Source organism: Condylura cristata, unplaced genomic scaffold (genome assembly GCF_000260355.1).
Source record: "Condylura cristata isolate star-nosed mole 26May11 unplaced genomic scaffold, ConCri1.0 scaffold00008, whole genome shotgun sequence".
Taxonomy (NCBI): domain Eukaryota; kingdom Metazoa; phylum Chordata; class Mammalia; order Eulipotyphla; family Talpidae; genus Condylura; species Condylura cristata.
Window position 1 is genome coordinate 2,835,892 of NW_004567109.1, and position 12,354 is coordinate 2,848,245.

Consider the following 12,354-nt stretch of genomic DNA (forward strand, 5'->3'; position numbering starts at 1 on the left):
TGTCTGCGCAGTGCTCCCAGCCCCGCCAGGCGGCATCTGAGATTCTCAGCTCTGCCGGTTTGATTTCATCGGTGCAGCGGAGTGTGGAGCTCACGCGGGGGCTGTGTGACGCGCCGCTGACCGAGCCCTGCTGCAGGTCAGGCCGTGGTTCCCCAGCGTGGCTGCGCCTTGGAGCCCGGGAGCCGCCGCCCCGCAGGGCGCTGTCAGCGGCCGGGCTGTGGGCTGCGCCGCCCGCAGATCTCGGGGACCCGTGTGCAGGGAGGTTTGGCGTGCCTGGGGGTCTCTCCTCCCCGCGCCTGTCCTGATGGGCCCGGGGTGCGCAGGCCCTGCTCACGTCAGGCGGGCGACTGAGGCAGGGCTGGGTGCCCTGTGAGCACGGAGCGGGTCCTCGGTGCCGTTCACGGGGTGGCCCGAGCACGCGGCCACGCCGTGGCCCATGTGGGCCCTGCTCTGTGCCCTCCGCAGGGAGCCTGCCCAGAGCTCGCTGCCTCGCCCGAGTGTGTCCTCGCAACTGTGTAAAAGAAGCCTGTACGTTTGCTGAGTAGACCTGGGCCACATTTGACTTTTTCTAAACATTTTTCACAGTTCCAGCCACCAAGTTAAACACCATGAGCAAAACCACCCTGGGCCAGAGCATGAGCAAATACGACCTCCTGGTGTGGTTTGAGATCAGCGAGCTGGAGCCCACCGGAGAGTAAGTCCAGCCTAGCCGTCCGCGGCCTCTCTCCCTGTTTGTGATTGCCGAATGCCGGTTCTGAATCGAATTTTGGTCGCTGTGTTCTGAGAAAACTGCCTGCCCAGTACAGAACTCAGCTCTGTGCTAACCACAGCGAGCGCTCGGAGCCGGGCCTGGGAGGGGTCCTGAGTGTGGGTTTCCAGGGGAGCCAGAGCCGGGGCGTGCCTGGGACGCGGTTAAGTCACAGTGAGGGCCGGAGGGGAGGGGTCCCGCATCGGGCTTTCTCGGTTTGGGGCCAGACGACTCTCCATTGTAAGGGGGGGGGGCGCTTGCTGGGCTGGCAGGGATTTGGCTCCCGCCCAGGAGATGCGGCAGCCCCGCCCTCCAGTTTTGACAACCAAAAATGCTTTCAGGGAGCCCGAAGGCCCTGCGGGCACCCCATCAGGGCCAGCGTCCTACACTCTCAGCCTCTGTCCGAGCTGTCAGGATAGGTGGCAGATGTAGTCACTGCCTTCAGCTGCCTCTAACATCCTTTTGGAAAAACAAGTAGGAGCGATCCCACTCCTGAGACAGCAGCGAGGGACTGTGGTAGCAAGTGCACAGGGTGGGGCATGGCCTGGTGGTTCTGTTCACGGTGCCACGTCACCCCCACATGCCACGGAGCCTGCCACAGCCCTGGTGGGCAGGGCCTCTGTGCCAAGGACTGGACGTTCCGCAGCCAGACCTGCGGTGTGGCTGTTGTGAGCGAGACGGCGGCACAGCCACAGTTTCTCCCAAGGTCACCAGCTCTCTGGTTCTGCAGAACCGTCTAGAATCTGAGATGACCTGTCTCTGGACATTTGCACTGTGTCCACAAGGCCTGGGTGCGGCTAGGTCTTGGCCATGGCCTCAGATCACAGGCGTGTGGATGGGGGAGCAGCGCCCACATGCATGAGGCAGAAGTGGGAGGCGCTTAGGGAAGGAGACAGACCCCTGCGGCTGAAGCGCCCCCCAGACCTGGCGGGGGGGAGGGGTTTCGCACACCGCCTGATGGGCTTCTGGCTTGGTTCCTGCAGGTACATCCCAGCGGTGGTTGACCACACGGCAGGCCTGCCCTGCCAGGGGACGTTCCTGCTGCACCAGGTATGAACATGGGAGCCCCGAGGGCCCCTGGGGCTGTGAGCTCACCTCCCTCAGGGCATGGGAGGGGCCGTCCTGTCCTTTTTTCTTCTTTTTTTAATGTTTCTTCCTCTGACCTTGCGTCTTTTGTACCTGTTTTTGTATCTATTTTAAATGACTGATTTGAAAAAGGTTTGTTTTAATTTCTGTAATTGGTGCCACTCATGTCAATTTTATATAATTCTTAGTTCACGACATTTGGAAACTGTTTCCTGTTAGTGGGACAGGGGTGGGGTGGGGGGTGAGGCGCCCCTGGGCCAGCACCTGGCTCCTCTGGTGGCGTGAATGCCGCCAGGGCTCCAGCCGACCTGTGTCCTCGCGGGCCCAGCTGCAGGGTTGGTGTCAGCTTGAGGGCGCACCCTCCGCCGCCCCCGGCCAGTGTCAGGGAGCATTCAGCTTGGCTTGCTCAGGGCTCCTAACCCGCCTGCCCGCCCGTCCCACCCCCAGGGCATCCAGCGCAGGATCACGGTCACCATCATCCACGAGAAGGGGAGTGAGCTCCACTGGAAGGATGTCCGGGAGCTGGTGGTCGGTGAGTGCACCGTGCGGGCCGGCCGGGCCTGGTCCTGCACAGAGCCCGGGATGTGCGGAAGGCGCTGCTGGGGAAGCTCGCCGAGCAGAGAGGCCCTGAGCCTGAAGTCACTCCAGTTTCTCAGCGCCCGTGGGGGGAAATCCAGCTTCTGCTCAGCTGCCGGGGCGGCTCTGTGCGGCTCTGTGCGGGCCATGAGCGCATAGCTGAGGCCTCAGCTCAGCGGGGCTGGTGCGCCGGGCCGAGTGTCGAGTGAGGGCCGGGTGAGGATGAGCAGACGCCTGTGCTGAGCATTCACGGAGGCGCCAGCCGCCCTCACTGGGTCTGGGAGAGCGTCTGAGCAGGCTAACAGAAACCAGAGGGTGCGTGTTAGTTTTGTTTTAGTTTTGTTTTCCAGAAATATTTTGAGCAAGAGTCAGGCTAGAGAGTCCAGCCGTGGCCGGTCTGTCCACGGCCCGAGTGGAGAAATCCGGAGGGCAGGCTGACAGCGTGGGCCATGTCCACTTTGTCACGCGCAGCTTGCCACGTAAGCGCCTCTGTCGCGATGCGTTAAGCAGGCAGGGGTCCCACTTCGGCCGTTCAAAATGACGACGAATGTCCAGGCACTTCTCGCAAGCGGGGGAGCACCTGCGCGGTGCCTCTGGTGCTCGGGCTTGGCCCCGGTAGGGGAGACGCCAGATTGCAGGTAGCGAGTTAGGAAAATAAAGCTTCAGTTGTTTCCTTCTTGCTCGTTCACGGGCGACTGGGGTGTCTGGACCCGTGAGCTGGGCGGTGACGGCGATGCAGACGTTGGGGTGAATGTGAGAAACGCTTAGCACAGAACGGGGCTCCACAGTGGCCCACGGGGCGGTGAAGAGCCGGAGAGCCCCTCTGCGCCCCCACCCCGCCCCGGCGCCTGCGGCTGCACCAAGATCAAAGACGCTTCTGCTTGAGTTTTTGTTTACAGTGAACCCACGTGTGGCTTCTTCATTTTCCCTCCAGGCCGAATAAGGAGCAAGGCCGAGGTGGAGGAAGCTGCCGTGGACGCCATCCTCTCCCTGAACATCATCTCCGCCAAGTACCTCAAGTCTTCCCACAGCTCGAGCAGGTGGGGCGCCCTCAGGGCGGGCAGCTCTTGGGGGCTGGCCGATGGGCCAGACAATAGGAAGTTCGAGTAATTCTGTAGAAGCTGAATAGAAGGCCAGGTGAGATAGTAGAGTGATGAGATTTGGGTTTTCCTGCATCCGTCCGGCAGTGAGAGACTTTGCAGAAACAGCCCTTTTGCTTTTATTGATCAGCCGGTTGTCAAGTCACTTTTGACTTCAGAGGAATTTCTCACCCTGGTGCAGGGCTTGCTTGTCAGGGCAGGCAGGCCTTCTGCGGCTGAGGCAAGCCAACTGTAAGCTGAAAGTTGCTCAGAATATTTCGATATTACGATTGCACAAAAAAGGGAGGTCAGAACATAAGTTAGCAGTGGAAAGTCTGATTTTTCAGAGCTTTTCCCCATCTCCCCAGAATCTGTGGGACGACAGATGTTGCATAGCTTGTGTCATGTGAGAAATATTTTGTTTATTTTTAAACATTTCTCTTTTCCTGTCAAGACTGCTTATCTCATCTACTCCTTTTGGAATAAGAGCTCCAACTGGCTCGACCCTGAAGGAGGCTCCCCAGCTCTGTCTAGCTGAGGGACCCCGTACATGACAGTGTCGCGTGTGCTCGGGCTTTTTTTTGAACGACTGAGCCGTCGATGCAGCTGCTTTTCAGGAGATCCCGAGACGCCCGTGCGGCCACATCTGGCTGGGCCGACGCGCCGCGCGGGCCGAGGCGTCTCAGGTCCCGCCTGTTTCTGGCCGCAGACGCTCTTCCAAGCGCGACTCGCCGGGTGTCTCTTCAGTCCGGGCTGTGTTTCTCACAGCCGGCCCTGGAGAGCAGCGCCGGGGGCTCGGGTGGCCCCGACTCCCTCGTGGCTTGCAAAGCAGAACAAAAAGCCTCCCGCCACGCGGCGCTCTCGAGGCCTCAGAAGCCCTTCGTGTAAATCAAGTTTCTCAGTGAAGCTTTTCCTTCCGGTTAAGTGGGAGCTTGACCAGCCGCGGCCGCGGGAGCCTCTGCAGGTGCCGACGGCCGCGAAGGCGCTTCTGTCCGGCCTCTCGGGGTTGCCGGTGCCCCCCCGGGGGCGGGGCTCACGTCTCGTGGGCTTGGATGTGCCCAGACCCTGCCGTGGGCTGGTGGCCCCGGAGGGCGGGAGGACGGCAGGGGCGGTGGCAGCGCTCGGGGCTCCCGCTCGGTGGCAGCGTCAGGATTTGCCCGAAAACTCGTGAAGCTGATGGCGACTGGGCCGTGTGGCAGGAGGACTGCGCCGAGCCCGTGCTGGCCTGCAGCGGCCGCCTGGCCCCGGCCAGGTTTGCAGAGCTGGCGGGTGTCATGGCAGGTGGGGCCTGTCACGGGCAGGGTCCCGGGCAGCTTCGAGTTGATGGGGGTTTATCAGGTGAAGCTTCGTTGTTATCTGAGTGTGAGGTTGGAGTTTTGGGAAACTGGCAGGTGACTGGCGCCAAAGTCGTTCTCTTAGTGAAACACCAGCTGAGAATGGCCTCTCGACCTCCTAGGCGAGCGAGGCTCTCTGTTCCTCTGTTCTTCTACCGGCCGCCTCGGTCCATCCTCCCAGGGCCGGGCACCCCGAGGCCGGAGGACTGGGCAGTGATGGGGGTGGAAGCTGGCTTTCCAGCGCCCGGTGCGCCTGCCCTCCTCTGCTCGGCAGGGGCTTTCCCAGCCTTCGCTCCATTTCTGCCCACACGCACGTGGCCTTCTCACCCTGACCCTCTGCTCGCGCTGCCTCTCTCGTGTCCTAGGTGGGGGAAAGCGGCTTGTGGGAAAAGAAACAGGACAGCTCCGTGCTCCCTGGTGGGTGGGGGCAGCCGAGAGGGCAGAGGTCTGCGCAGTTGTCCGGACTTGGTAAATTGAAAGTGTCGGGGGTGCAGATGCCGTAGCCTTGCAGGGCCAGCACCCCGCTGCTGACCCCAGCTTCTTGGGGTGACCCCCTCCTGCCTTTCCCACCTTAGGTCCTTCTACCGATTCGAGGCGGTGTGGGACAGCTCCCTCCACAACTCCCTCCTCCTGAACCGCGTGACACCCTATGGGGAGAAGATCTACATGACCTTGTCGGCCTACCTAGAGGTGAGCGGGCCAGGGCTCGCGTGGCTGAGAAGGTCCCGTCTGAAGAGCGGCCTGGTTGCTGGGGAAACGGCAGCGCCGCGTCGCCCACGGCCCTCCTTCCTCGCCCCAGGCCCTCAGTCACCGTGGCAGCTTCGCGGGCGGGGTGCCGTGTCAGGCTCTGTTCCTGGTCACACCCGAAAAGTCACGTTACTTCTGGAACAGCTTCGGCTTCAGTAGTCTCGCCTCTCCTCAGGGGGGCTGATTTTAATTTTTTTTTTATTACAAAGTTTATTTTTACATCATTTTGCACATTTTTTTTTCCATCTCGATTGTAATCCTCGCGGGTTTCCCATCACCAAATCACCCCTGTGCCACCACCATAGTCCCGTGCATTTCCCCCCCCTCCCCCCTCCCCCCCCCCCCCAGTTTTTGATCCCATTCCCCACTCCGCAGGGGGGCTGATTTTAGGAAGCCCGCGCCCTCGGGGTGGTGGGTGGAGCCTGGCGCTGGAGGCCACCTCAGGCAGGGAGCAGTAATGTGCAGGTGCCCACCGCCCTGAGTACTTCCTGTTGGGTGTGATTTGGTAGGTTATTTTTGGGGTCTGGGAATGCTCTAAAAAGGTCCATGTAAATCAATGGTAGCAGCGTTTACTTCAGAGGTCTGTTGAGGGATCACATAAAAGGGTTTAGAACAGTGCTTGGCACCTAATATAACAACTATTAGCTGATTACAGAAAAAAAAAAAAACCTTGGGAAAAATAAATGCACCCCCAAGGTCCTGCCCTCCACCAGCCGCCTGCAAGGCTGCCTGGCTGCCACCGCTGGGCCGCTGGCCTTCCCCCGCCCCCTCCCCCGGGGCCGGCTCTCCGGGTGCCGCCCAGACTGGTCACGGGCTCTTGCTCTGTCTGCCTCCAGCTGGACCACTGCATCCAGCCGGCCGTGATCACCAAGGACGTGTGCATGGTCTTCTACTCCCGCGACGCCAAGATCTCACCGCCCCGCTCTCTGCGCAGCCTGTTCGGCAGCGGCTACTCGAAGTCGCCTGACTCGTAAGTTCTCCGGACAGGCTGGGCTGCCGGTCGGTTGCCCGGTGCAGAACCAGCCGCCTGGCCGCTCGCTGGCTGGCGCCTGGGGAGAGTGACGTGAAGCCGCTGGAAGGAAGGGCGTCCGGTGCGTCGCCGGACAGCCCCGTGGGGGCCGGTCTCCTCAGGGTTTCTGACATCACCATCCGGATTTGTTTCCTTTTGAAGACTGATTCCCACTTAGGATATGCAGAAAGGGTAAAGGTGACCCCCTGAGCATGCCCCAGCTTAGGAAGGGGGTGTCGTTATGAGAGTGCAGTGCCCCTCTGCACCCTAGAGGTTCGTCATTTCAGCCGGCACAGACGTCCCCCTCACGTCTTCTCTCGGGATAAGAAAGGCGCGTTTCTAACTCTCACGTAACATTTTCTGGCTTACCATAGTCGTGAGGTGAGCGTTTGAAAGACGGAGCTGAGGACAGCCTCATTCCAGAAGATCGACTCCTCCAGTCCAGACCAGGCGGGCGCTTGGGGGTGTGGGGGTACAGTGCTTCTGTCAGGCAGAAAACTGAGATTTTCCTGTTTTCGTGCTCTGAGAAGTAAAGCGGTTCTTTGTTTTCATTCAAACAGCAATCGAGTCACTGGAATCTACGAACTCAGCTTATGCAAAATGGCAGACACGGGTAGTCCAGGTAAGTGCTCTGCAGCTGCGCAGTGACCCTTGCCTGGGCGGGGCTGTGCTGCTTGGAGGACGGGAGCGAGCCCACGGAGGACAGGGCGGAGAGGTTTCCCAAGCCCGGCGCTTGCAGCCGCCCACGCCGTCTGCGCTGGGCGAGTTTCACGAGCAGCGCGGAGCAGACGTCGCTGGGCGTGCCAGGCTGAGGAGGGGGGCGCGGCAGCCCTGCCTGGAAGAGCTCAGCGTCGGCCAGCGGACGCGGTCACGCCCCGGCTCCGCCTGGCGAGGGAGCTGCCTGAGCCACGAGGCTGCCGAGAGCCCACGTTGGGCTGAACGTGGCTGTGCCCCTTGTGGCGACTCCTCAGTTGCTGGGCCCCCAACGCCATGACCTGCAGCAAAAGTTTGCCTTTCTGTGTTTGAAAACGAGAAAAGTCAGGTTTTTAAGAAACAGTTTGAGCGTGATTTGAATTATTTAGAGACTCTGGAAATCAGGCCAGGGTCCAGAGGAAAGATTTAGATTTAAAAAAAAAAAAAAAAGCAGCTAGTTAGAGCTCAGATGAGCACGTTACAGAATTTTAAAAATCAGCCCAAATCCCCGCCTTCACATGGGAAACCAGCGTGACACTCTGAAAACCTGGTGTGAACCGATGGCAGTGACACCTCCCTGAGCCAGTGCCGAGCTCCCTGCGAGGGCGCCCTGTCTCCCGCGGGGCTTGTCCAGGCGCCCCTGGGCGGTCGCCGACTCAGCCTCTGCACTCACGGTACGCTGAGGTCCCCTCACGTCGCTCGTGTTCTTCATTATCCAAGAGCGTGGAGCTCAGTTTAGGAGTTCAGGGCGTTGCCCTGGGAGAAGAGGGAGGAGCTTCTGTTAGTAGAAAATGTCCAAGGTGTTCTGAGACCAGCTGGCCCACTGGCCCCCTGTGTGAGTCCCTCATTCCCTTGGGACTAGGGCTGAGGTCGGACTTCGGTCTGAAGCATTAGAGCAGACCTGTGGTGCTCTCGTGCAGGCATGCAGCGGAGGAGGAGGAGAGTCCTGGACACGTCGGTGGCCTACGTGCGGGGCGAGGAGAACCTGGCGGGCTGGCGGCCCCGCGGGGACAGCCTCATCCTGGAGCACCAGTGGGAGCTGGAGAAGCTGGAGCTCCTGCACGAGGTAGCGGCTCCAGCCAGCCCCGCGCCCCCCGCACCCCCCCACCCCGCCACGGCGGCGCCCGGGTCCTGGCGGCTCTGCGCTTGCTGGGCCTTCACGGTCGCCCGTCCTTCTCCGCAGGTGGAGAGAACGCGCCACCTCCTGCTGCTGCGCGAGAGACTTGGCGACAGCGTCCCCAAATCCCTGAGCGACTCGCTGTCCCCCAGCCTCAGCAGCGGGACCCTCAGCACCTCCACCAGCATCTCCTCTCAGATCTCCACCACCACCTTCGAGAGCGCCATCACGCCCAGCGAGAGCAGTGGCTACGACTCGGCGGACATCGAAAGCCTGGTGGACCGAGAGAAGGAGCTGGCCACCAAGGTGCGGGCCCACCCTGCGCCCCGGCGCCTTGAGCCTGGCGCTCGGTCCGTGGTTCCCGCGCCTCTCCTTTTGAGGCCTTGCGAGCGCCGTGCGCACGGGAGCAAACAGTCCTCCTCTCCTCCCCAGGGAGAACCCCAAACCCCAGCAAGTGGGTGGCAGGCAGATAGCTGGGGTGCATCTAGGATGCTGCGGGGCCAGAGGAGCGGCCGCCAGGGCGTCAGGGAGGCCCGGCCAGGAGCCGGCAGTGTGAGCCTGGTGGCGCGGCCGGCACTGACCGGCTGGCGGTGCCCGCGGAGGGGTGCAGAGTGCTTTCCGTTATTCTTTTTAGACAGGCTTCTCCGGAAGCAGTAGGGCGGGCGCACTTGTGCTGAGGAGATAGGCTGGAGGCAGAGAGCACTGCCGGTCGTGTAACCTGGCCGAGCAGCAGCGGCAGCTTCTCCGCGGAGCAGGGCCCTGGCTCGGCCGGGGAGACGCCTGTGTGGCCTGTGCCGACACAGAGGGCCGTTGGGGTGGGTCTGGCGCTGCCTGCAGTGGGCGGCCGGAAGGAGGGTCTGTGATCAGCCGGTGTTCACGCCCCCTGGCTCGGGGCGACTGGGGCAAGGGCGCCCCCGAGCGTCGTGTCTGCGGTCACTCCAGGCAGCCCCGAGAAGCCTGGGTCTGCTCACTTGCTGTCCTGTCTGGCCGCCGCCAGGCCAGGCCGCCCTCGCGTGTGCTGGGCGACTGCCCCAGCAGCCGAGCGGAACGCCGTGGGCTCAGGCCGGTGCCCCTGCCCCCGGCAGGGCTGCCTTTGGCCACCGGCACTGACTCTCCCCATCTCTCCTCCCCAGTGCCTGCAACTTCTCACTCACACTTTCAACCGAGAACTCAGCCAGGTGCACGGCAGCATCAGTGACTGCAAGGTGAGCCGCGCCGTTTCCCACCGGGTCCCCACCTGCGCTGGGTGGCCAGGGTGGGCATCACCAGGTCCCCACCTGCGCTGGGTGGCCGGGGTGGGCGTCGCCGGGTGGCCAGGGTGGGCGCCGCCGGGTCATCACTGCACTGGGCGGCCAGAGTGGGTGTCGCTGGGTCCCCACCCGCGCTGGGTGGCCGGGGTGGGCATCGCCGGGTCATCACTGCGCCGGGTGGCCGGGGTGGACGTCAGCTGGCTATAGGACGCAGCTGCCCTTGCAGGCATCGAGTCCCAAGTCGCAGCCCTGCCTGAAGGTAAAGGCCCTCTGCCCCTGGGAGCAGCGTCGGGTTGGAAGTTTGCCTTCTCTGCGCCTCTCGGAGCAGCCTGCAGGGGTGGTGCTCTGTGACCACCGCACAAGCAGTCTCCGGGTTCTTGGCGGCTGTCGCCTTCAGCCCAGGGGGAGGTGGACGCTGAGAGAAGGTCTGCACCCTTCACTCCACCCCGGCCCTCTTGACCCGTTCTGTGAACATTCCAGGCTCATCCCTGCCCTGGGTCTTTGCCCCCTTGCTGGGGTTTGGCCTGGCGTGGTCTTTCTTTCAGATGTTCCCGTGAACAGCCTCCTTTGCTGTTTCCCTTTTCTACTCAAACTTCCTTAGCTCCCAGCTCCCCCTCACCCCTCTGCCGCGAGCACTCAGCCGCCGCGCTCACCTGGCCGCTGCCGTGTCTGCGCCTGGCGTCCTGTCTGCCTGCTCCCCAGAACACGCAGGCTGCGGGGGTGGGGGGCAGCCCCCCTCCGAGTGCTTGAACAGTCTGTCTTCCATGCCTGGCTCTGTGGGCAGGCGTCGGCTCGCTGCTGGAGGCGACCGCCATCGGTGGTTGCCTTGATCCCCACTGTGCCCCACAGGCCACAGTGAGCACGGCGTCGTCTCGGAGCAGAATCGTGAGACCGCGTCTCTGGTGTCGGGGCGCGGTTGCAGCAGTGGCTTTTCTGTCCGCCTCTCACCGGCCCTGTTCTCTTTGCTTCCAGCTGTCCGATATCTCTCCGCTCGGACGGGACCCGTCTGTGTCCAGTTTCAGCAGCGCCACCCTCACCCCCTCCTCCACCTGCCCCTCTCTGGTAGACTCGAGGAGCAGCTCCTTGGACCAGAAGTAAGTTTGCAGCTTGCGCCTCCTCTCCCTCAGTGGTTCTCGAGCGAGGCGGCACCGCCGGAGGCTGGCCCTCGCTTCGGGGTGTCCCAGTGGCGGGGGAGCCTCACTGGCACCTTACAGTGCTGTGTCGTGCTCGCTGTCCACCTCCAAGCTCGGACTCTGCTTCCTCCCTCCCCTCGTTGCGTCCTCTGTCCTTGGGGGCCCCACCGTGGGAGAAGTGTTCCGAAACGACTTTGCAAAAAATATTTTGATGACGGTAAACAAGAAAAGGACAGCTTTCGTCTCGGTCCCACTGGTCACGATAAGCCCTTTTCTGCCCTCCTCTGCCCTCTCCATTCCCTGCGCTCACGTGTCGGCGTCCACCTGGTGACTGTCCCTGTCTGCCTGATGGTTCCAACACGGACACATGCAGGTGCGACAGTCGGGTAGTGTCATTGCATTTAGGATGCCAGCGGCTGCAAACATTATTCTGTTGCTGCTAAGAAGAAATAGCACTAATTAAAATGTGACGTTGTCAATAGAAGTAGCATCCCAGTTTGAGAAGAGGTGAAGTATGAGAGAAGCAGGCTTTGTAGACTCAGCGTAAATAAAGGCTGTTAGCTAGGCTAAGCTGCCCTGCAAAGGGAGCTCGGAGCCCGGGCACAGGAGTCCTTTCTCGCGTAACGGCCCGGGCTGTCCTGGCTGGGGTGAGCTCCGCTCCACACAGTCACGCAGGAAGCCAGGTTCCTCCTGCTTCCTTGCTTTCCAGCCAGTCCTCAGCATCCCCACATGCTCACTAAAAGGGGGGCTTACTACAGGGGCACTCACCAAAGCGTGGATAGCTGAGCCCTGCCCAGAATTTCTTATTCAGCGGCTTTGGGGTGGACCCTGAGAATTTGAAATGCTGGCAGGTCTCCAGGTGAAGCCGGCGAGGGGCGATGCTTTGAGAACCTGCCCAGGGTGGGCCAGGTAGACACACACAGGGGGCTGAGCTCCTGTTCCATACACTTCTGTTCAGGGGCTGCAGAATAGGAAGAGGCCATGTCTCTTTTGCCATCAGTGACCAGTTTCCTTGTGTAACTTGCAACGGATGACACTGGGTTTGGAATTCACTTTCTGGGACCAGCTTGTCCTCCCTGTGGGGTCTCTAAAGCTGACGTTTGCAGAGGCAGTGACGGTGTGAGCCCTCTGGTCTGACCTCCCTGAAACTCATCACCCCATCTCCCTCCCGCTCTCTCTTAAAGGACCCCAGAAGCCAGTTCCCGAGCCTCTAGCCCCTGCCCAGAATATGAGCAGTTTCAGATTGTCCCAACTGTGGAAACACCCTTTTTGGCCCGTGCAGGAAAAAATGAATTTCTCAATCTTGTCCCAGATATTGAAGAAATTAGACCAGGGTAAGTATTATACTGACTGGGGTGCTGGGGATGAAGCCAATAGTAGGCTCTTAGAAAGACGAAAGGCACCGCCCCCTCGTGTAAGAGTCAGTCAAGCGTTCTCGGCACAAGGAGAGGAGAGGCAAACCGTTCTCTTTCTTCATTGTGTCTGTGAGGCGGCACGTTAGCCAGAGCCTGGCGGTCGTCTTCTCACAGGCGTGCAAGCGGCCGCGCCTGGCGCGGCGGTGTCACTGCCCCGAGCTGGCTCC

The 12,354-nt window shown here is 61.4% G+C and overlaps 1 protein-coding gene across 7 annotated transcripts in view; it reads left to right on the plus strand.

Annotated features, from left to right (window-relative positions):
* KIF1B (kinesin family member 1B) overlaps positions 1 to 12,354 on the plus strand; it is an 84,238-nt gene that overhangs the window by 68,095 nt on the left and 3,789 nt on the right. For all 7 annotated transcript variants that reach the window (XM_012722146.1, XM_012722150.1, XM_012722148.1 and 4 more), the window contains 12 exons: positions 586 to 694; positions 1,732 to 1,798; positions 2,282 to 2,366; positions 3,345 to 3,450; positions 5,399 to 5,513; positions 6,407 to 6,540; positions 7,140 to 7,201; positions 8,193 to 8,338; positions 8,456 to 8,695; positions 9,523 to 9,594; positions 10,612 to 10,733; positions 11,957 to 12,106. In XM_012722146.1, coding sequence (XP_012577600.1) covers positions 586 to 694; positions 1,732 to 1,798; positions 2,282 to 2,366; positions 3,345 to 3,450; positions 5,399 to 5,513; positions 6,407 to 6,540; positions 7,140 to 7,201; positions 8,193 to 8,338; positions 8,456 to 8,695; positions 9,523 to 9,594; positions 10,612 to 10,733; positions 11,957 to 12,106 — 1,408 coding nt within the window. The remainder of the gene's footprint in view (positions 1 to 585; positions 695 to 1,731; positions 1,799 to 2,281; positions 2,367 to 3,344; positions 3,451 to 5,398; positions 5,514 to 6,406; positions 6,541 to 7,139; positions 7,202 to 8,192; positions 8,339 to 8,455; positions 8,696 to 9,522; positions 9,595 to 10,611; positions 10,734 to 11,956; positions 12,107 to 12,354) is intronic.